General features: G+C 37.0%; 3 protein-coding genes, 1 non-coding gene and 2 pseudogenes across 4 annotated transcripts; 2 read left to right on the top strand and 4 right to left on the bottom strand.

The window, feature by feature from the left end:
- Nucleotides 1-377: 377 nt before the first annotated feature.
- LOC110732500 (putative disease resistance protein RGA1) lies at nucleotides 378-3035 on the bottom strand. The gene has a single exon (XM_021912447.1). It carries the CDS (start codon nucleotides 3008-3010, stop codon nucleotides 899-901), a length of 2112 nt encoding a protein of 703 aa, XP_021768139.1. The 5' UTR covers nucleotides 3011-3035; the 3' UTR covers nucleotides 378-898.
- LOC110732501 (disease resistance protein RGA2-like) lies at nucleotides 3012-4827 on the bottom strand. Its single transcript, XM_021912448.1, has one exon. The coding sequence runs from the start codon at nucleotides 4508-4510 to the stop codon at nucleotides 3113-3115; it is 1398 nt and encodes a 465-aa protein (XP_021768140.1). The 5' UTR covers nucleotides 4511-4827; the 3' UTR covers nucleotides 3012-3112.
- A 1192-nt stretch (nucleotides 4828-6019) lies between these two features.
- LOC110732846 lies at nucleotides 6020-7832 on the top strand (annotated as a pseudogene).
- Nucleotides 7833-9940: 2108 nt separating this feature from the next.
- LOC110732847 (putative disease resistance protein RGA1) lies at nucleotides 9941-13540 on the bottom strand. Its single transcript, XM_021912847.1, has one exon. It carries the CDS (start codon nucleotides 13538-13540, stop codon nucleotides 9941-9943), a length of 3600 nt encoding a protein of 1199 aa, XP_021768539.1.
- A 1828-nt stretch (nucleotides 13541-15368) lies between these two features.
- On the bottom strand, nucleotides 15369-15440 carry TRNAC-GCA. Its single transcript has one exon. It is a non-coding gene; the product is annotated as a tRNA-Cys (tRNA).
- A 2738-nt stretch (nucleotides 15441-18178) lies between these two features.
- Nucleotides 18179-19371, top strand: LOC110732233 (annotated as a pseudogene).
- Nucleotides 19372-21610: the final 2239 nt, after the last annotated feature.

The following is a 21610-nucleotide window of genomic DNA, read 5'->3' on the forward strand; positions in this document are numbered from 1 at the left end:
ATTATTTGCTTGATTTAGGTATTATGTAAATCATATAGCAGCTCCAAATTGCACATCCCTCACCTTAAACTGCCTAGTATTGCTAGTAATACTTGATACTACAAGAAAATTATCCCCGACATACTTCTAACACATACTCTTATTACTCAATATCCCCTCCCTCTAGCTAATTTTTGTGAGCTACCTTGAATAAAAATGGTTGTATGTAGTTGGTCTTTGAATGCTTGTACAAGTGTTTGATTTCAAGGCTATTAGCTCAAATGATAGAGCAATGTGCAATAGTTGTACATGGTGTGGGTTCAAGTCCTACATAGCTTATGTAGACTATAAGTAGTGCTTGCTTATAGTTAATGGTATGATGTATTTTGGTTAAGGTTGTAGCTTGGAAGATGTCTAAGTGCTCTTGTGTTGTTAAAAACAATTGTTAGCAACCAAATAGTAAAAGTGATCTTAACCTTGGATAAAAGTGACCCCAATCCAAGACAAGTTTGACCCATACCAAAAGCAGTAAAGTGCATAACTAAGGATAAAGCTAGGTGACCTTGATTAATAAAAAAAGTGACCCTACTAAAGGGCAAAAGTATAGATGATCAAATTGACCCTGATTAATATCTTAATTAAGGACAAAGTGACCCTACTCAAGGACAAAAGTAACCTACTCAAAGGCAGAAGTAACCCTAACCAAAGACAAAAGTGATCTTACTCAAGAGAAAAAGTGACCCTAACCAAGTACAAAGGTGACCTTAATTAGTTAAGGGCAAGAGTATAGATGCATTACAAAGTTCTCAGGTATGAAATCAGATTCAAGGGAAAATACATTTATTAGCCTACACTCCTACAATATACCATACAGAGTAGGAGAGTATCAAGTACCAACAGACAACAGTACTAATATAATCTAATCTATTACAGTAACAAGAGGGACGTGCTGAAATTTGGGGCAGTCTAGACCATTTGGGCATCGACATCTTTCTGTCAATCCTCGACATTCTATGATACTGAGTTTATTTAGGGAGGTGAGCTTGCTAAGGGCTTCCGGTAGATATGTCAATTTGGGACAACACCGCAAATACAGATCTTCAAGAGAGGATAAACAACTTATCCATTCTGGTATTTCCCTCAATTCTTTATTTCCTGATAGATTCAGATAACGGAGGTTCGTCAAATGTTGAAGCCTACTCGGAAGACCAACCATTTTATTAAGTCCTTCAAAAACCAAAGAGCGAAGATTAGTTTTGAAGGCTTTCCATGGCATCATATTTCTGCCATCTTCATCTCCCTCTCTACTTGGCGTTGGTTGTTCATTTACCGATACATCAAGCTCTGGACAATTCCAAAAGGTCAATTTCTCCAATTCAGTCAAATGTTCCAGGCCTTGAGATATGCTTCTCAAGCTATTGCAGCTAAAGAATTCCAATCGCCGGAGAGAATTAGATCGAGTTGCAAACGCTTCTCTTAGACTTTTAGTGTTCACCAGCTTGCGATCCCAGTGAACAGTTAATGAAAAAAGCTGGTGCAGACATTGTTTAGGGAGGGACATAAGTTGATCTTCCACATTATCCACTGTCAGCTCCTTCAACTTCAAATCAACCTTTCCCGAACCAGAACAAGATGCGGTTGTTGTTGATAGAGTTGTTGCCATCTTCAATACTGAGAGCCTCTCATTGGTGCCTGTTAGTGTCAAAACCTCCACTTTTGGACAAAATGGCAGGAATTTCAACTCCGGACAATATTGTATAACCAATTCTGAGAGATTACAAAATTGCATGGATAATTGATTATGATCATACTCTTGGCCTGCCCCAACTAATTCCGGTGACAATGTACTTTCTGAATCATCTGTACTTTCAATTGCTTCTACTTCTTTCCACCATCCTTTTAGGATTTTCATACACCTCAACTCAAGTACTTCAAGAGATGGGAAGAATAAAGATTGCATCCCTTGCAATTTTGATGATGGCAAGGAAGTGCCACATACACCATTCTCCATATATTCCACACTTTCCATAGACATAATCTCAAGACGCTTCAAGAAACGTAGTTGACTAAACATAGGGACTTGTTGACAACTACAATTGTTAAGTCTAATCACAACCAAATTTGGAAGAGTAATACACAAATCACCCCTCCTTGCCCAACTTGGAAGCTTCTGACCCTTGTACCCTTGAATCCAAAGTTTCCTTAAATTAGAATGCGGTTTGAGGCCCTCCAGCACAGCTTCATCATGGTTACAGTCATTATCAGCTAAGAAAAAGGCTATTATCAATTTAGTCAGCCCTTGTTTCTTGGTCAAGTTTGCTTCCATTGCTTCTCCTACCATATCCTTTTCAAAATCTCTGTAGATATCTATACGCAGGTAACCTCTCAATTTATCGAGTTCCTTTAAATCACTCAATTTAGCAGTACTGTTGGGCTTGTACCTTAATTCTGCAGAATGCTTATAATTTACTATAAATTTAGGCAGCTTATTCAACGAAGTCAATTCTGCTAATCCCGATGGCATGTGAGTTAATTTATAACAATCTTTAACATCAAGCCTCTTCAAATTAACAAGTTTTCTAATATTTTCTGTTAGTGTTCTAAGCTGTAAACACCCATATAGATTTAGTGTTTGCAAATTCTGAAGATCTGTGATTGAATCAGGGAGTTCTTCAATATGTGTATTTGATAAATCAAGGAATCTCAAGTGAATAAGCTTACCAACTGAACTGGGCAAACTCTTGAGGCTGAGATTATGTAGATCCAACACCCGCAAGCAGCTAAACCTCGTTGTTAACTGTTGGCATATGAATTTGCTGAAGGTAGACCCATCATTTATTTGCTCCGGCAAAATAAAGGTACGCAGTAGCTTCAAATTAAGCATGTCATTTGGGATTTCCCGTAAGGAGGTCAAATGATAAGCAAAAGACAAGTGGAGGATTTTGTCATCAAAATCACTTTCTGTAGACTTTGCAACCTTGCACTTGACTCCAGCCACTTCTTGAGCAAGATCATGCATCAGGTCGTGCATTTTGCAACCTGTAATAGCACCCCATTCGTTTTTTATTATATCCTGGAAAAAGCCCCTTTGCAACAAAGTTTGAAAATAGTCCTCCGCAGCCTCATCTAGGCTTTAGTTTTCATTGATTTCTGGAATAATGAAACCCTCTGCCATCCAAAGCTCTTTCAACAATTCTTTGTCTAATTCAGTGTCTTTCGGAAACAAAGAGCAATATGCAAAACAATTTTTCAATGGCGACCACAGGTGATGATAGCTGAGCCTAAGAATGCTCATAATATCACTTTGGCTCTCAGGTATTTTTGCTAGACTTGTTTCCTTGATTGACGACCACTTTCTCTCCTCCTTACCATAAAGCAGACTGCCTACGTGTCTTATGGCCAAAGGAAGTTTCCCACACTTCTTAACAATCTCCTTGCCTACCTCCACTAAGCATGGATTTTGTTGAGCTTCTTCATTGAATGCCATCTTTTTAAATAATTCCCAGGACTTCTCCTCTGATAGACCGAGTAACTCATGAGGAGGAAAAGTTCCCATTATTTCGGCCACCTCTCTTGATCGAGTAGTTACCACGATTTTACTTCCTTTTCTACCAACCTTTAAATAAGCTCTTAACTTGAACCATTTCTGACGATTATTATTCCAAACATCATCTAGGATAAGAAGGTATTTTTTATCACCCAACTCTTCCCGCAATCGACCTTGTAGCTGTTCCATATCAAACTCTGGAATCTCTGTGTTGGTTGCAGATCTGAGGATCTTTTTAGTGATGTCCTCAATATCAAAGTTCTCTGAAACACAGACCCATAATCTCATCTCAAAGCACTCCTTAACTTGATGATCGTTATATATGAGTTGAGCTAAAGTGGTCTTCCCCATACCACCCATTCCCACAATTGTGATGACAGAGGGCATCTTGTCTCTCTGCTCGTGCTCGTCGTCAGTTGAAGAAGAAGCAAGCAGCATGCCTATGATGACTTTCTTATCATCTTCTCTACCAATAACTTCCTCAACATGAACAAAAGAATCAGTCTGATCTCTCATCGGCCTACCCATTACCTTGTTAGAGCAGGGTACAAAGTTAAATTGTGTACCATCACTGACAATGTCAGCAACCTTTTTCCGAATTTTTTTAATCCTTCGGGAAACACGGAAGGCAAAGGCTATCTGATTGTTGCGGGAGAAGAATGTTTGTACCTTCTTACACATTTTGTTTCCGTCAATGAGCCGTTGTCGTGAGGCAATGGTAACGAACTCATCAAACAAGTCATCGGCATCGTAGACAACAGTGGTAAGCCTCTGTAGCCAACCACGAACAGCATGGCTTTCAGGGTGATTATCAGCGTGCCTCTCTTCAGCATCCAACAGCTTCCCTTTGATAGTGTTGATGGTGTCCTTGAGCTTCTCGAGCCGAGCCTTGAAGCCCCATGCCGAGGCAATCTCATTAACAGCAGTTGATCCCAGATTCTTTAGGACTTCCTCTGCAATGCCAAACAGTACTGCTTCAGCCATTTGCTTCTCTCTCTCTCTCGGTCTAGAAATCAGATTTTTTTGGTGATTTAAGTGAATTGTTGTGAAGAAAGATCAAGGACTTGAAGATGATAATGTTGGGCATCTGTATTAGTAAAATAGTAAGGATTTTGATGAATAATTCAAATTGATGACTAATCAATTCCATGCATGGTCAAGTGGTCCGGGTCTTGAGAGTGTGAAGACTACGGTCTAAGTGTGTAACATTTTCTTAGGATATTGATGAATAATTCAAATTGATGACGTGATATGTTGAATGGAAGTTTTTGTGGATACCTACAGTTGACTTGAGATTCAATAAAATTCAACATAGTGAGTAATTTTCTTAAAATGAACTTTTAAGGGCTTAACCAGATTCAAAGCGGTGAACTTGATACTAGTCGGAAGTCATACTTATGCTACTCGTGTAGTCGTATTCGTTTTGAAAACTGACAACAAAACTTTTTTTTGGTAAATAAAGAATTTCATTACCAAAGGGAAAAGATTACAACTTACAAAGAGCTAAGTTGAAACCAACAAAAAAGCAAAAAGAACAAGAGGACCAGAACCAGCCCCTTACACAAAACAGGCTAAAACAGCCAACTAAAACAGGAAAGGTAACATCAGGCCACCTTCTAGGAAGGGTTCCTGAGAGGTTCTTTCCCAAAACAGACCAGGGTCAACCCTCAATTAGTGCCACCTTCTAGGAAGGGTTCACCAAAAGAGAGAGCAACCAGACAGACAGAACAAAGGTCCTTACAAAGACAACAGACAGGAACAAAACATAAAAAGAATTACATAATAAGCAGCTTCCTGTCACTAGCAAAGCATCTACAGGCTACAGAAAACAGAATGTCCCTAAAAATAACTTCAGCAGGCTTCAATTTTCCTGTAAAAATTAGAGCATTCCTTTGCAGCCATACATGATATATAGTTTCAGCAAAACACATTCCCATCAATCTATTTTTAGCTCTAGACTTTTGGCAAATCTTCAAGATCCATTGCAGCTCGTAGTCAAGACAGCTAATAGATCTCTGATATCCAAAGTGCCTGAGAACTTGCAGCCACACTTTTTTACTATAAGAACAGTAAAAAAAACAGGTGCTGAGTAGTTTCCAAAGCCTGAGTACATAAGAAACATACAGGATCACATTGAATGCTCCATTTTTGCAATCTGTCTTTGGTAACAAGCCTATTCTAGATTGCTAGCCAAGTGATAAATAGGCTCTTTGGAGAAGCAGAATTGTTACAGATTATCCTTCTCCAGCACACTTTAGGAGCAGAAACAGTGATAGCTTGGTAAATTTTCTGAATCTTAACCTTGTTCCCCTGCATCACAGTACTCCAATTACCAATAGCATCAACACTGACAACAAAACTAATAACTCACAAACCTCAATACTTTAAATCTCACAGAGGAAATGAACAAGGCCTGATTTTCATTTTCAGAAAACAAAATTGTATGCAAGTGCTTAGATAATTTCTAGCTTTCTTGTATGTAAGGGCAACATTATGCAAGGTACTGAACAGAGGACTTGGGACAATTATGGCTGGATCATTGGCATTTTTCCTTGAGTTTGTTGCCAATAATAAATCTTCATTGCATTTGCAGTTTTTTTGATTGCTGACTGAAAGTTCACTTTAACTCTCTTGGCAGGAACGTCAGCTACAGACATTAGATTCTTCCCATATATAAAGAAGAGTTATGATTATGAGGTAGAAGATAACATGGTCTTACTCCCTTTGTACTCGAAAGCATGTAATGAAAAATAACATGGTCTTACTTAGGGAAATAGTATATGTTCACATGATATGTGAATGAAAGTCAAGTTTTGAGGCGCTCTGTCAATCAGCTTAATCAGTTGTTACATTAAGTACCTTGTTATTGTTTTTGATGCAGCATGTGTCCAACAATACTTCAGTGACTCGAAATCAAAAGCTGAAGAAGATAATTTGTCTGATGATCTATAAGGAAATTTTAGATTCAAAATCTGCAGACGAGGCTTTGTAAGGGTCCATATTATGCTTCAACTTATCTTGGACAGTAGTTAGTATATAGAACAACAGCTTACTGTTCTCGTACATTTTATTATTTTTAAGATGAGAATTTGCCAAATACTAGAGCCTCGGGCGTCAAGGTACTACTTCCTATTTCCATGGAAGCAGTAGGTTAAGGTAGGAGCAGTTCTTCGACATTTTGGCTATACTGTTGTTGCCTTGCACGGATGTTTGCAGACCAAAATTCAGGTACTGCAGCTACAGTTCTGAATAACCCCTAGAGAAACCTTTCTATGCTTATCTATGTTAAGTTTTTCTATGTAGCCTCAATTATTTTTTACAGTTCCTTAATCTTGTAGACTTCAAGATCAGTTCGCGTATTGTTCGACCCCTGCTTCCGGTTTGCGGCAGATGTGTCAAAAGTTCTAACGGGCTGTTTGGTAAGTGGGATTATGGTTGGGAATGGGAATAATAATCCCTAATCTTTATAAACCCCATGTTTGGTTGGTGGAAATTATGATATAAAATGGGAATGGGCTTGGGAATAATTAGCTTGTATTCCCTACATTTTATTACTTGGAGGGGCAGGTAATATTTTGGGGGGAATTCACTGAATTGTTAAAAAGACAATACTACCCCCTCTTTTGTGACATATATTTACACTTTTTTAATATGTAAAGGGTAATCTTGTAAATTATGTTTTTAACCCCTCTATTATTCCCACATATCAAATATAGGATTTAAAATTTCTCAATCTTATTTCCAAAATATGTCAAACAAGGGATTGAGATTATTTCATAAATTCCCACCTATTAATTCCCATTCCCACTCCCACCCTATATTCCCCAAATTCCCATTCCCATTCCCATTTGCCAAACACCCCCGTTAGAGAACTAGCAAGTAGCATAAAAAAACAGGCGTCATTGCTCTCCATCAATCCTCTCAGACCACCTCCATGAAGTGTTGCAAGACCTTTTTTAATCCCACCCTCGATACCCACCACCCTGCTCCACCCAACTTTCTTACATTAGCAACTTTTGCCATACCAAGTTTTAAGACCGATTCTTCTGCCCTACTTGAGTGGAAGAATAAGCGAGATCAGAAGACTGCTACGCCTACTAAGGCTCTAACTCCTAAAGAGAAAGAAGGTGGAGGAGACAGAAAAATGTCAAGGCCAACACCGAGCAAGATTGCCATCACAAGCCTAGAGTTAGAAAATAATCCGAATAGGAGGCGGATCAAACTTGGACCTTTCGCAAAGTCCGACTCCGAGTCTCGATCCGACCAAAATGATGTAAATAATGAAATTATTGAGAGAAAATACTAGCAATTATTAATGTATCACACAAATGGGGCGGTTTTTATCGGATGTCCAAATAAATGGATCGGGTTCGGATGCTAAAAATATGAGTCGGATCGGACTTGATTCAAAATGGATTCGGATTCAGATTCGAGTCCATGGTTCGATTATTAAGTGGATCGGATTTGAATTCGGATTTATCCCCATCTGACCCCAAATCCAATTTGTTACCATTCCTACTAATAAGTCTTTTTTTTATTACGTGGATATTTCTCTCTCAAAAAACATGGTTTTTTTTTTTCTCCTCTTGGGAGATTTATTTATTTTGCTATCAGATCATTATTAGGTTCGTTGTTATTCATAGGGAAGATGGTCTGGTTTCAAAAGGGTTTATGATTTTTCATCAATTTTTCGATTAGAACAATTATAACACGAAATCTTAATTAACGTGGAGGACTCTAGATACAAAGGCATCGAAAATCAATGCTCGTGTCAAGTTTGAAGCGGTAGGGATGAAGTTGTGTTTGAGTATGCTTAAAATAATAATCGCAGTTATGATTATAAAAATTGTGCTGATTTAAAATTCAAGTTTTATAATCGTATTAGATGTTGTATAACTCATTACTAATTATATTATTTATTCCGTAAAAAAAATGTAGGATGGAGTGAGCGATTTCCCACAATATTGTTAAAACAAAAATAAATTTCCTTTATGCGTCGATTTTTAAAAAAAATTCCCCAAGTAACATCCAATAAGGATCGGTGTTGGGTGTCAAATTTTTTTTGATTTGGTTCAGCTTAAACCGCTAATGGCAATAGTGGTTGTAGCTTTAAAACCGCTAATACATTTAGCGGTTCAAGAAAGAGATTGCCTTTTACTATTAATAGCTCTCTTTTCCTCCTTACTTTTTTTTTTTAACAAACTTTTCCAGTTTTCCTCGTTACTTTGTGTAAGGTAAGTACGAAGGAAAAGAGCTAGTGCTGTTAATAGTAAAAGGCGGTCTATTTTCCTCCTTACTTAATTCACAGCTTCCTTCCCTAACAACCTAAGCCGCCAACATTAATATTGCTAAGTTCAAAGATACCAGATTTCAATAATAACGGGTCTCTTTGCCTTTTTTTTTTAAAAGAAAAAAAAAAAAACAAAACCGCTAATATTGTTAGTGGTTTTAACATAAAACCGTTGACGACATTAGCAGTTTTAAGCCAAATCAAATAACAATCCTACATGGACGGTATTTTGGGAATTTGTTTTTAAATTGATGTATAAATGGAATTTATTTTTGTTTCAACAATAATGAGGGAATAAAAACAATTAGGAATTATAGTATTCTATGATATTCCATTCGTTTCAAAATGATATTCTTTTAGAATATTTTGTGTCATAAATTAAGGTAAGGAAATAATTTGAAATAAAGTACATTTAGACCTTTAAAATACAATGAAACCATCATTTTTTGGAATAAAGTACATTGGGACCAATTTTTTTTTTTTTTTTTTTTTTTTTTTTTTTTTTGGATTAGGTTCATTAAAATGAAAATAATATGAATAATGAGAATAAGTGAGGAGTTAAAATAGAAAGTGGGAAGATTGTTTTAAAACACACAAAATCAAAATTGAGAAGATTATTTTGAAGTGGAGGGAGTACGTGTTCTGGACGGGTTGTGGCTGATCCAACTCATCGAAAGCGGGTCAAATATGAATCTGGTTGTCGGAAAATTGGATATGATTTCCTTTTCTTTTTCCTTTCTTTCTTCACCTGGGGAATTAGAGAAGGAGGTTGTTGCGTTGCTGAAGCGGGTTCAGAAATTATCGATGACTCAGGATATTGGGGTGCATGCGTACTGCTACTCATATTTTCACTAGGATATATGTTTTGCTATAGCTAGAGGAGTGGGGGCCTAAATTGTATCTTAGCTTCCCACTGATTTTTTTTTTGTAGATTGCATGACTTTGTCTGTTTTCGATTTATAATAATAATAATAATAATAATAATAATAATAATAAATAAAAATAAATAAATAAATAAAAATAAAAATAAAAATAAAAAATAAATAATAAACCTTTAAATGCATTACAAAGTTCTCCGGCACAAAATCAAATGAAAATACATTTGAATAGTGAAATTATAAAAATTAAAAAAAATCCAATTTGTCTTTAACAATAGCGAGAGGGACATGGTGAAACTTGGGGCAGTCGAGACCATTTGGGCGTCGACATCTTTCTGTCAATTCTGGACATTCTATGATAGTGAGTTTATTTAGGGAGGTGAGCTTGCTAAGGCCTTCTGGTAGATATGTCAATTTGGGACAATCGATCAATTCCAGATCTTCAAGAGAGGACAAACAACTTATCCATTCCGGTATTTCCCTCAACTCTTCATTTTGTTTTAGTTGCAGATAATGGAGGTTCGTCAAATGTTGAAGGCCACTCGGAAGACCCACCATTTTAGGAAGTATTACAAATTGCAAAGAGCGAAGATTAGTTTTGAAGGCTTTCCAAGGCATCATTTCATCTCCCTCTCCACTTGCCGTTGGTTGTTCATTTACTGATACATCAAGCACTGCACAACTCCAAAAGGTCAACTTCTCCAATGCAGTCAGACGTTCCAGGCCTTGAGATATGCTTCTCAACTTATTACATCTATAGAATTTCAAACGTCGGAGAGAATAAGATAGAGTTGCAAACGCTTCTCCTAGACTTTTAGTGTTCACTAGCTCATCATCTAATTCGACAATTAGCGAAGAAAGCTGGTGCAGATATTGTTTAGGAAGGGACATAAGTTGGTCTTCCACACTATCCATTGCCAGCTCCTTCAACTTCAAATCACCCCTTGTCGAACCAGAACAAGATGCGGTGGTTGTTGATAGAGTTGTAACAATCTTCACTACTGAAAGCCTCTCATTGGTCTCAGTTAGTCTCAACACCTCCACTTTTGGACAAAGTGGCAGGAATTTCAACTCTGGACATTTGCATATAACTAATTTCAAGAGATTACAAAATTGCATGGATAGTTGATGCTGATCATATTGTTGGCCCGCCTCAACTAATTCAGATGACGATGTACTTTCTGAATCATTTGTACTCTTAATTGCTTCTACCCTTTTCCACCATCCTTCTAGTTTTTTCATTTCCCGCAATACAAGTACTTCAAGAGATGGGAAGAATAGAGTTTGCATCCCTTGCGATTTTGATGATGACGAGGAAGTTTCACATACACCATTCTCCATATATTCCACACTATGCATACACATAATCGAAAGATGCTTCAAGAAACGTAGTTGACTAAACACAGGGACTTGTTGACAACTGCAACTGTAAAGGTGAATTTTAACCAAATATGGGAGTGTAATACACAAATCACCCCTCCTTGCCCAACTTGGGAGCTTCTGACCCTTATACCATTTAATCTTAAGTTTCCTTAAATTAGAATGCGGTTTGAGGCCCTCCAGCACAGCTTCATAATGGCTACTGTCATTAACATCTGTATTTTGAAAGTCTATTGTCAATTCGGTCAGCCCCTGTTTCTTGGTCAGGTTTGCTTCTACTTCTTCTTCTAGCATGTTCTTTTCAAAATCTCCGAAGATCATTATATGCAGGTCACCTCTTAAGTTATTGAGTTCCTTTAGATCATTCAATTTAGCACTACTGTTGGGCTTGTTTGTTAACCCTGCTGAATGCTCATAAATTACTTTAAATTTAGGCAGCCTATTCAGCGAAATCAATCCTGCTAACCCCGATGGCATGTGAGTCAAAGCACAATTTCTAACATCAAGGCTCCTCAAACTAGCGAGTTTTCTAATATTTTCTGGTAGAGTTCTAAGGTGTGAACACCAACGTAGATTTAGTGTTTGCAAATTCTGAAGATCTGTGATTGAATCAGGGAGTTCTTCAATATCTGTTCTAGATAAATTGAGGAATCTCAGGTGAATCAGCTTACCTATTGAACTGGGCAAACTCTTGAGGCTGAGGTGATGTAGATCCAACACCCGCAAGCAGCTAAATCTTCTTATTAACTGTTGGCAAACTGATTCACTAAATGTAGACCCATCATATATTTGCTCTGGCACAAGAAACGTACGCATCAGCTTCAGATTAAACATGCCATTTGGAATTTTCCACAACGAAGTCAAACGATAAGAAAAGGACAAGTGGAGGATTCGATCATCAAAGTTTCTTTCTGCAAACTTTGCAAGCTTGCACTTGACTCCCGCCACTTCTTGAGCAAGATCATGCATCAAGTCGTGCATTTTACAACCCGTAATAGCACCCCAACCATTTTTTATTATATCCTGGAAAAAGCCCCTTTGCAGCAAAGTTTGAAAATAGTCCTCCGCAGCCTCATCTAGGCTTTGGTTTTCATTGGTTTCTGGAATAATGAAACCCTCTGCCATCCAAAGCTCTTTCAACAATTCTTTGTCTAATTCAGTGTCTTTCGGAAACAAAGAGCAATATGCAAAACAATTTTTCAATGGCGACCACAGGTGATGATAGCTGAGCCTAAGAATGCTCATAATATCACTTTGGCTCTCAGGTATTTTTGCTAGACTTGTTTCCTTGATTGACAACCACTTTCTCTCCTCCTTACCATAAAGCAGACTGCCTACGGTTCTTATGGCCAAAGGAAGTTTCCCACACTTCTTAACAATCTCCTTGCCTACCTCCACTAAGCATGGATTTTGTTGAGCTTCTTCATTGAATGCCATCTTTTTAAATAATTCCCAGGACCTTTCTTCTGATAGACCTTGTAATTCGTAAGGAAAAAAAGTGCCCATTATTTTGGCCACCTCACTTGATCGAGTAGTTACCACGATTTTGCTCCCCTTTCTACCAACCTTCAAAAGATCCCTCAACTCGAGCCATTTCTCACGATTTTCATTCCACATGTCATCTAGAACAAGCAAGTATTTCTTATCACTGATTTCTTTCCGCAATTGACCTTGCAGCTGTTCCATCTCTAACTTGGGTATCTCTTTGTTGGTTGCAGACTTGAGGATCTTCTCAGTGATATCCTTGATATCAAAGACATCTGAAACACAGACCCATAATCTCATTTCAAAGCATTCCTCAACCTCAAGATCATTGAATATGAATTTAGCTAATGTTGTCTTCCCCATGCCACCCATTCCCACAATTGTGATGACAGGGAGCATCTTGTCCCTCTGCTCGTGCTCGCCGTCAGTGGAAGAAGAAGCAAGAAGCATGTCCAAGATGACTGTCTTATCATCATCTCTGCCAATAACTTCCTCAGCATCAACAAAAGAATAAGTCTGATCTCTCATAGACCTCTTCATTACTCTCCTTTCCTCATGAGAGCAGGGTACAAAGTTAAACTGTGTACCATCACTGACTATGTCAGCAAGCTTTTCCCGAATTTTTTTGATCTTTCGGGAAACACGGAAGGCAAAGGCTATCTGATTGTCGCGGGAGAAGAATGTTTGCACCTTCTTATTTCCGCCCATGAATTGTTTTCGTGCAGCAATAGTAGCAAACTCATCAAACAAGTCATCGGCAGCATAGACAACAGTGGTAAGCCTCTCAAGCCAACCACGAACAGCATCGTCAGATTGCCTCTCTTCAGCATCCAACAGCTTCCCTTTGATAGTGTTGATGGTATCCTTGAGCTTCTCGAGCCGAGCCTTGAAGCCCCAAGCTGAGGCAATCTCAGCAAGGGCCTTTGATCCCAGACTCTTCAGGACTTCCTCTGCAATGCCAAACACTACTACTTCAGCCATTATCAGAGTTTTTGGTGATTCAAGTGAATGGTTGTGAAGAAAGATCAAGGATTAGAAGATGATAATGTAGGCCATCTACGTTAATTCAATCAGTGAAGTTAGTAAGGACTCTAAGGAGTTGGCGGAGTACTAAAGTCTATTTGAGTGTACTATAGACTAATCAACTCAATGCAAGGGCAAGTGGTCCCGACCTCGAGTTTGAAGACTGTCTTTTTCTTGGAATTTTTATGAATGATCCAAATTGATCATGTGATATGTTGAATGGAAATTTTTGTGGATACCTACCGCAATGACTTGATATTCAATAAAATTCAACATAATTAGTGAGTACGAGTAATTTTTTAAAAATGAACTTGTCAAGGGCCCAATCGGGTTCAAACCGGTGTGACGTATTGAGGTGAACTTGATACTAGTCGGAACTCGGAAGTCATATTGCTACTCGTGTTCCTTTTGAAAACTGACAACAAAAGCTAATAACTAACAAACCTCAAGACTTTAAAACAAAACTGTATGCAAGTGCTTAGATGATTTCTGGCTGTATTATTTACTTAGTGAAATGGTAATGTAGGGGCAACATTATGCAAGATTATCAGATTTTATTTTTTGGTGATTCAAGTGATGATTGTGAAGAAAGTTCAAGGACTTGAAGATGATATAATGTAGACCATCTGTAATAACTCAATCAGTGAAGCTAGTACAGAATCGTTCAGTGTAATACTATTGACTAATCAAGACTAACTTTGAACTCCATACTTGATATCTAACGATGACTTGAGAGTTGAGACTCAATAATTCATATTTCCTCTGTCACTTTTATATTGTTACATTTGGTTTTTACATGGGTGTTAAGAAAAGACCTTGGGAGTATGTAATATGAGAATATTTATTTTGAAAGTAGGTGAATGTTTTGGTAAATGGAAATATTTGCTTTGATCGTTGGTAAATATTTTGTTAAATGAAAATAGTTGTTTTACTGAGAATATGTAAATACTTCAGTTTATTTTTTGCTTGCTTGATACATACCTTAAATGTCAAAAATTGTAGGTAGGTGCTTTGATTATTTATTTTCTTATGTACTTGATGAAATGGTTGGTGTAGGTGCAACATTATGCAAGGGATCAAACAGAGGACTTGGGACAATTTTGGCTGGATCATTGCCGTTTTTCATTGAGTTTGTTGCCAATAAATCTAATCATCACTTACGCGCTATCTTCATTGCATTTGCGGTTTATTTTATTTGTAGGCCAGGCTATATTCGACTATTCAATCCTATGAGCACTTTCTTCTATAGTTCTATTATATAAGCTGACTGATAGTTTAATTTTGCCATGGCAGGAACATCAGCAGATCAGCTACATATATTAGATTCTTCCCATACATAAAAAAGAATTATGATTATGGGTTGGTGAACTCTTTGCTGACATTTAACCCTGTAAAGACCTTGGTACTGCCTTAAAATCTCAACCTCACCTCTTTCCTGATCCCACCCTCGATACCCACCACCCCGCTCCACCCAACTTTTTGCCTAAGCAGCTTCAATTCTGCCAACAATGGAGACGGTTGCTAGGTTGGATTGGATCATTGAGGAGGTAGAAGAGCTTGGTAGGAGAGCTTAGTTTAAGGAGTTTAAGGCAGGGGATGACATTATTCTTAAGTGTGATGATAAACCAATTAGTATTTTAGTAATGGTTACCATAATCATCTGCATTCCCTTGGTTTTGAACTTTTAATTAATGGATTTCAGAATGATATCTAATTGATTGTACTTAATATGTTAAAACTGTCAAAGGATAAAATTCTGCCCAAAAAAAAGAAAAAATCTGCCAGAAGGGCCCAACCGGGTTCGAACCGGTGACCTATTGATCTGCAGTCAATTGCTCTACCACTGAGCTATGGACCCATTGTTGTATAGTTCAAAGAAAAATATTTATTTAACATGACTATTCGATTTACCATATATTAGTAGAAACTTTCAAACTAACATCTTGCATATGTAATTTAACTTTAATTTATTTTACAATAGACCGTATATCAAACTTTCATATTAATATTATACAGTATTAATTTATTATGAAATGAAATAACACGGAGTATTTTATTTTTTTTTTTCAAGAAGGTAAGGTGGTGGACTCCTTACTAAATCAAACCTATCATGTCTTATGATAAATTATGTGTAGGGCTATATATATAAGAAAAGAGAGGAATAATAAAGCAAAAAGGAGAGTAGTAACTAGTAAGTTTCTACCTCCTAGTAGAGCTGTCAAAAGCTGACCTAATCTAAATTATCGATTCGAACTCGATTACTAACCGATCCGTTTGAACCCAGAAAAATGGTGACCCAAACCAGATATGACCCAACCTGAAACCAACCTTAGACCCGAGTTAACCCGAGTATTTGAGACTCGAACCCGAACATGAACCAACCCGTAAATAATTGACCTAAACCGAACCCGACCTGGCCCGAGATTGACCTAAACCCGTTTTAACCCGTCAAAACACGAATTTAACCCGACCCGAATTTAACCCGACCAGTTACTAACTCGACCCGAATTTAACCCGACCTATTACTAAATCGACCCGAATTTAACTCGACCTATTACTAACCTGACCCGAATTTTACCCGACCTATTACTAACCCGACCCAAAATTCAACCCGATTTGTTACTAACCCGACCTGAAATCAACACGACTTGTTATTGACTCGACCCAAATTCAACTCATATTGTTTTTTTTTTGTTTTCCTAAATTTATCTTCAACTTCCATATAACTATTTTTTTTTTTTAAGAAACTACCATATAACTATTTAAGCTCCTTTTATTGGTTCCTTTTTTTTTCTAATTTTATAATTCACTTGCCTATTTAATCTTATTTAAACATTTTAAATCATGCCATTCAAATGTTTCAAAAAAAAAAAAAATAATGCCATTAAAAAAAACGTTAACTCGGATATGAACTTATAAAAAATAAAAAATTTAGATGATTTCAAATAAATAAGTTTAGAAAGAAAAAAAAAGTTTAGATAATTTCAAATAAAGTACCTCGGATATCTTATTTAAGTTGGAATTTGTTTTGTCTTATCTAAATCCGTTTGAACTTATAAACTCAATTATGAACTTATTTAAATTGTTTTCCCTAAAATGAGTAGAAGCATTGTGAATACAGACCGAATCTATTTTAACTTATCCAAACTAAACCTATTTTATCCGAATTTATATGAACTTATAATTATTGTGTTTTATCCAAACTTATTTGAACATGTCATATCGAACATGAACTTATTTGAAATTGTTATCCCTAAAATGAGTGGAAAAAATGTTAATAGATCAGAATAGGGGTTGAACTTATCTTTTAAAAATCTAAAATAAACCTATCTTACTGGAAATAATATGAACTTATAATGTATATATATCTTATCTAAACGTACATGAACTTATTAGCTCGAATTTAAACTTCTCCGAAATTATTTCTCTTACAATAAATGAAGAAATTGATAATGATTAAATGTGAACGTCATTACATAAACTATTAACTAACCGACTCAAAAAATATACCCGAACCCGATATGACCGGACCTAAAATCAACCTTAAACCCAGATTAACCCAATATTTGATACCCGAACCCGAACATGACCCGACTTGGAAGTGACTCGACCTGATTATAACCCGCAAATTATTGACTTGCCGACTTGAACCCGAAAATGACCCGAACCCGAGAATGACCCGACCTAACTATAACCCGCAAATTATTGACTTGAACCGAACCTGACTTGAACCCGAGAATGACCCAACTTGAAAATGACCCGACCTGATTATAACCCGCAAATTATTGATTTGAATCGAACCCGACTCGCACCCGAGAATAACCCAACTTGATTATAACCCACAAATTATTGACTTGTACTGAACCCGACTCGAACTCGAGAATGACCTGACCTGATTATAACCCGCAAATTATTGACTTGAACCGAACCTGTCTCGAACTCGAGAATGACCCTAACTCGTTTTAACCCGTGAAAACCCGAATTAAACTCGACCTATTATTCACCCGACCCGAATGTAACCCGACCTTTTATTGACCCGACCCGAATGTAACCCGACCTTTTATTGACCCGACCCAAACCTGACAAGATGTACGACTCAACGTGACCCGACTCAAGCATGACCCAACCCGAACCCGACCTGCATAGGTTACGCGTTAACCCGATACGACCCAACCCGAGCTGACCCGACCCACACTAACCCGACCCAAACCCAACCCGTTTATCCGAATTGACAGCTCTACCTCCTAGGCTCCAAGTCTGATCTGAACTTAATGGCGTCATGGCACGGTCGTGTGGACATAACTCAATCTACATGGCTATTGGCTACCTATTCCAACATAGAACAGCAACAAGATATTAAGATGTATAACTACTGTATAAGCATAGAACATGATATTTATGTATTTATTTAAAACATAAACATCTAAAAAAATAAATTACCAAAATATATTTTGAAAACTGTAAACAGTCAATCCAAACACAGGACAATCAACCAAGAGTCCAAGTTCAAAAATAGTAAGGACCAAAAGACCAACGTTTTGTTACATATTTACAACATCAAATCATACAAGAGAGAAGAACAATGACAAAATAAACAACAAACACATGAAGATAAGATATTTTTGTTATACATCCTATTTAGTATAAAAATGGGTGGTCAGTTATCTATCTGGAAAAACTAATGGCTTGTGTCTCAAATACTGTATTTTACAGGTGGAGAGGAAGTCCAAGGAACTTATTTGGATGGAACACGGGAAAATCAAAAGTTGATGAGAAACCACAGCATAAGTACCATGACATTGATCTTCCTTTCTCACCTTCTCTGGTCTCCAAAACATTTCTAAATGGTACTGTTTCCTCTTTTTTCTCTATCTTTATATCATCAAAATGCATGATATTTATTTCAAAAAATATACTACAATTTAATATTATATTTCAAGAAGTAAACTTTTAAATTTCCCATTCCATATGATTAAATTTGAACCCGTATGTATTATGCATACTTCGTATTATCATAATCTGTATAGACTGATTAAGGATAACATTGAATACTTCTAGACATCTGTAAATCTGGAGCCACACTAGTGTCATATCTCGGTATCGTTTTGTTGGAAGTATTAAACTAGCAATTCAGATACATAATTTGGTCTTATTCCTGTTAATAATATATTTTGTTGGGAATAATATTGACTGGCAGGAAGAGAACTGAAATGCTGTTACAGAGCAAGCATTGATGGATTTAATGCAATCGACTTCCACAAATTCTGTGACTTTAAGGGCCCTTGTGTTATAATAGGTTACACAAACAACAAGCCCTTAAAGTTTGGAGCTTTCAATCCAGAAGGTTACAGAAGCACAGATGATTACTATGACACATTTGAGGCATTCCTCTTTTACTGGCAAGAGGATGGGAATCCTGATCCAATAATACTACCCAAAGTTGGGGGCAGTGGAGCTGCCCTTTTCGATTATGCCCGTGGGGGGCCACAATTTGGCTCCGATGGACTGCTCATCGGCCCACCCCTAACTCCTGTCATGGGTGTGTTTACAGGACCTGATCCGAGTTCAGGTGCAGGTGATCTCAGGCAAGCAAAGTCTAGGCTGGGGTTATCCTATGCTAAGAGACCTGATGGAAAGGAGTCTATCTTCGGGGATGAATTCAACGAAACCTTGAAGAGGTCCAAGTCTTCTGCAGTCCAGACATTGCAAGATTATACGTATGTATTGTTTATTATCTTCCTTGTACAGCAAGATAAATAATCAATGGATGAAGACATTTTAGAGCTTTTTATTTCTTTGCACTAACAGTTTTCAATAGCTTTCTAGATGGGTGGCCAACTTCCCTAGACTTCACTTTACTTTCGTGGATTAACTAATAATAGCAGAAGCATCAACAGCATTACTTAAATTAATTCAGAGTTCTAACATTGTCCAAAAAGATAGGATAATTAGTCTGATACCAGATTTCACTTTATATTATATCAGAAGATTAAACAAATTCCACGAAAAGGACATCACCCCGCCTCCATCAAACAACAAAATTGGTATGAAGGATGTGGCAAAAGAGGTTTCCAAACTTATTCCATGACTTTTAGCAGTAGGATGAATAGGTCTTGTGGAAAGAGTTCTTAGAGGCCGGCGAATCCAATTTTGAAGAATCTTAAGAGGGTTTAGAAGAAGAGAGTTAAGTGATGTAGCCCTTTTGCAGTGCTTTTAATTAAAGTCCATTACTTGCAAATTCTTTAATCAGATTCTTGCTAAAAGGAGAGTTCAAAAGAAGGGGGAAGTGGAATAATGAGGAAACTTCAATTTATAGAGAATATGACATAACTTGCCTGAGTGATCCAAGGGCCAGCAGAGCTTTTTCATGACACAAACGAGTTGCTGCATCGCCTTTTTCTCTTCCACTAAAAAATGGGTCTTTGACATCAAGTTTGAAATCCTAAATAGAAAACATTGTGTTCACACCTTTAAATATGTAGAAATTTGAAAAATATTTCAACAGCAAAACAAGTTTAACTTAAACCATTTTTTAAAAATCATATTATGCTGCATTTCCTGTTTTTTTTCTGACTAGCAAGTCATGGTTACTTAAATTAACTAAGCACAAATATTAACATTGATAAAGCAATAATAAATCTTACTAAAACAAAATTAATTTTTCCTTATGAGGTTTTGTGGGGCAAAATAAAGATAAAAAAAGAAAAAGGAAGTAAGAAAGGGACTGGAGTACTTGAAAATGACAGCCTCGGTGCTTTCCTGAAGCCTGCATTCATACATTGATCGCTAAGTGGTGCTACTTAGTGTTAAGTCACAATGCAAAAGGTGAAAGCAGTAGCTTTAACAAAAATGTCACCTTTTAATTTGATGCACTACTACTGCAGCTGGACTGATGGTTCAGTATTATATTTGCCCCCTGCAGTGACTCTGAGGATGGCAATCACCTAGAAAAGGCAGGGCCAAAATTTTATTATGCATGCATACGTTGGCTCGTTTCTATTCATTTTTATCAGTACTTCACAAGCAAATCAGTGTTTGTTGATGCAATATAATTTGTTACAATAGAAGCAGCATCATGGTGATGATGTTGCCTGATTATGACTAGAGGACCCCTGGTTTTAGGGTGTTGATTCTTATGTTACTCGGACTATTCATATCACCTCAAGCACTCATGTCCGATCCTTGGCACTTCAGTCCATGGGTATGGGCACTTGACAAATATACATGTGCCTGACAATAGTGCCAGAGTTCAATTAACACAAGATACATAAGTATCAATACTTAAGATGAAAGTGTAGGAATTATGCCTAAAATGTTAATGTAGTAATTAATTATACAGAAGATATATAGAGATTTCTCAGCTGGCCCTTACTGAAACAATGTCTGCAGACTGCAGTAACAGACTAACAGTATTACAGTAACACACCAAAGTTCTGTGAAAAGCTTCATCTCAATTTCATGCCATAATGAATTATTAACACAACTAAAATAGTCGTTATGAAGGGTAAAAAGTGTAATCTTGCTATATCTCCAACATTGAAAAGATAAAAGGAGACAAGACAAGAAGAAAGAAGAAAAGAAACCCGGAAAAAATAAAGGGGATTGGGGAGATGGGGCTTACATGTTTGATTTTTACTATGAAAAACATGTAAACTAAACTGTAAAAGGATATGGACAAAAAAGAAAGGAAGAGATAAAGCATATTAATGCTAAATCTTGTCATAATATGTTAAAAACTGTGAGGAAAGTAAAAGAACATGAAAAGCTGAAGGACAGTTCATTTACAGAGTTCTTTTCTTTCAAGCTGCATTCATACATAGTATCCGACCTCAACTTCAAGTCCGAGTAACAAAGAAAAAAGTTAAGTGCAGCAGCCTCAACCAAAATGTTGCTTTTTTGAGTAAAGTGCTGCATAATTATCATTCAATGATTGAGACAGGGTGTGCAAACATAGGCATAGGCTTCCATATTCCATGATATGAGGGCATTATTACGGAGAAAAGTTTTGAAGGGCTAAAGCCATCCACC

Source organism: Chenopodium quinoa, unplaced genomic scaffold (genome assembly GCF_001683475.1).
Source record: "Chenopodium quinoa cultivar QQ74 unplaced genomic scaffold, ASM168347v1, whole genome shotgun sequence".
In the NCBI taxonomy this organism is placed as follows: domain Eukaryota; kingdom Viridiplantae; phylum Streptophyta; class Magnoliopsida; order Caryophyllales; family Amaranthaceae; genus Chenopodium; species Chenopodium quinoa.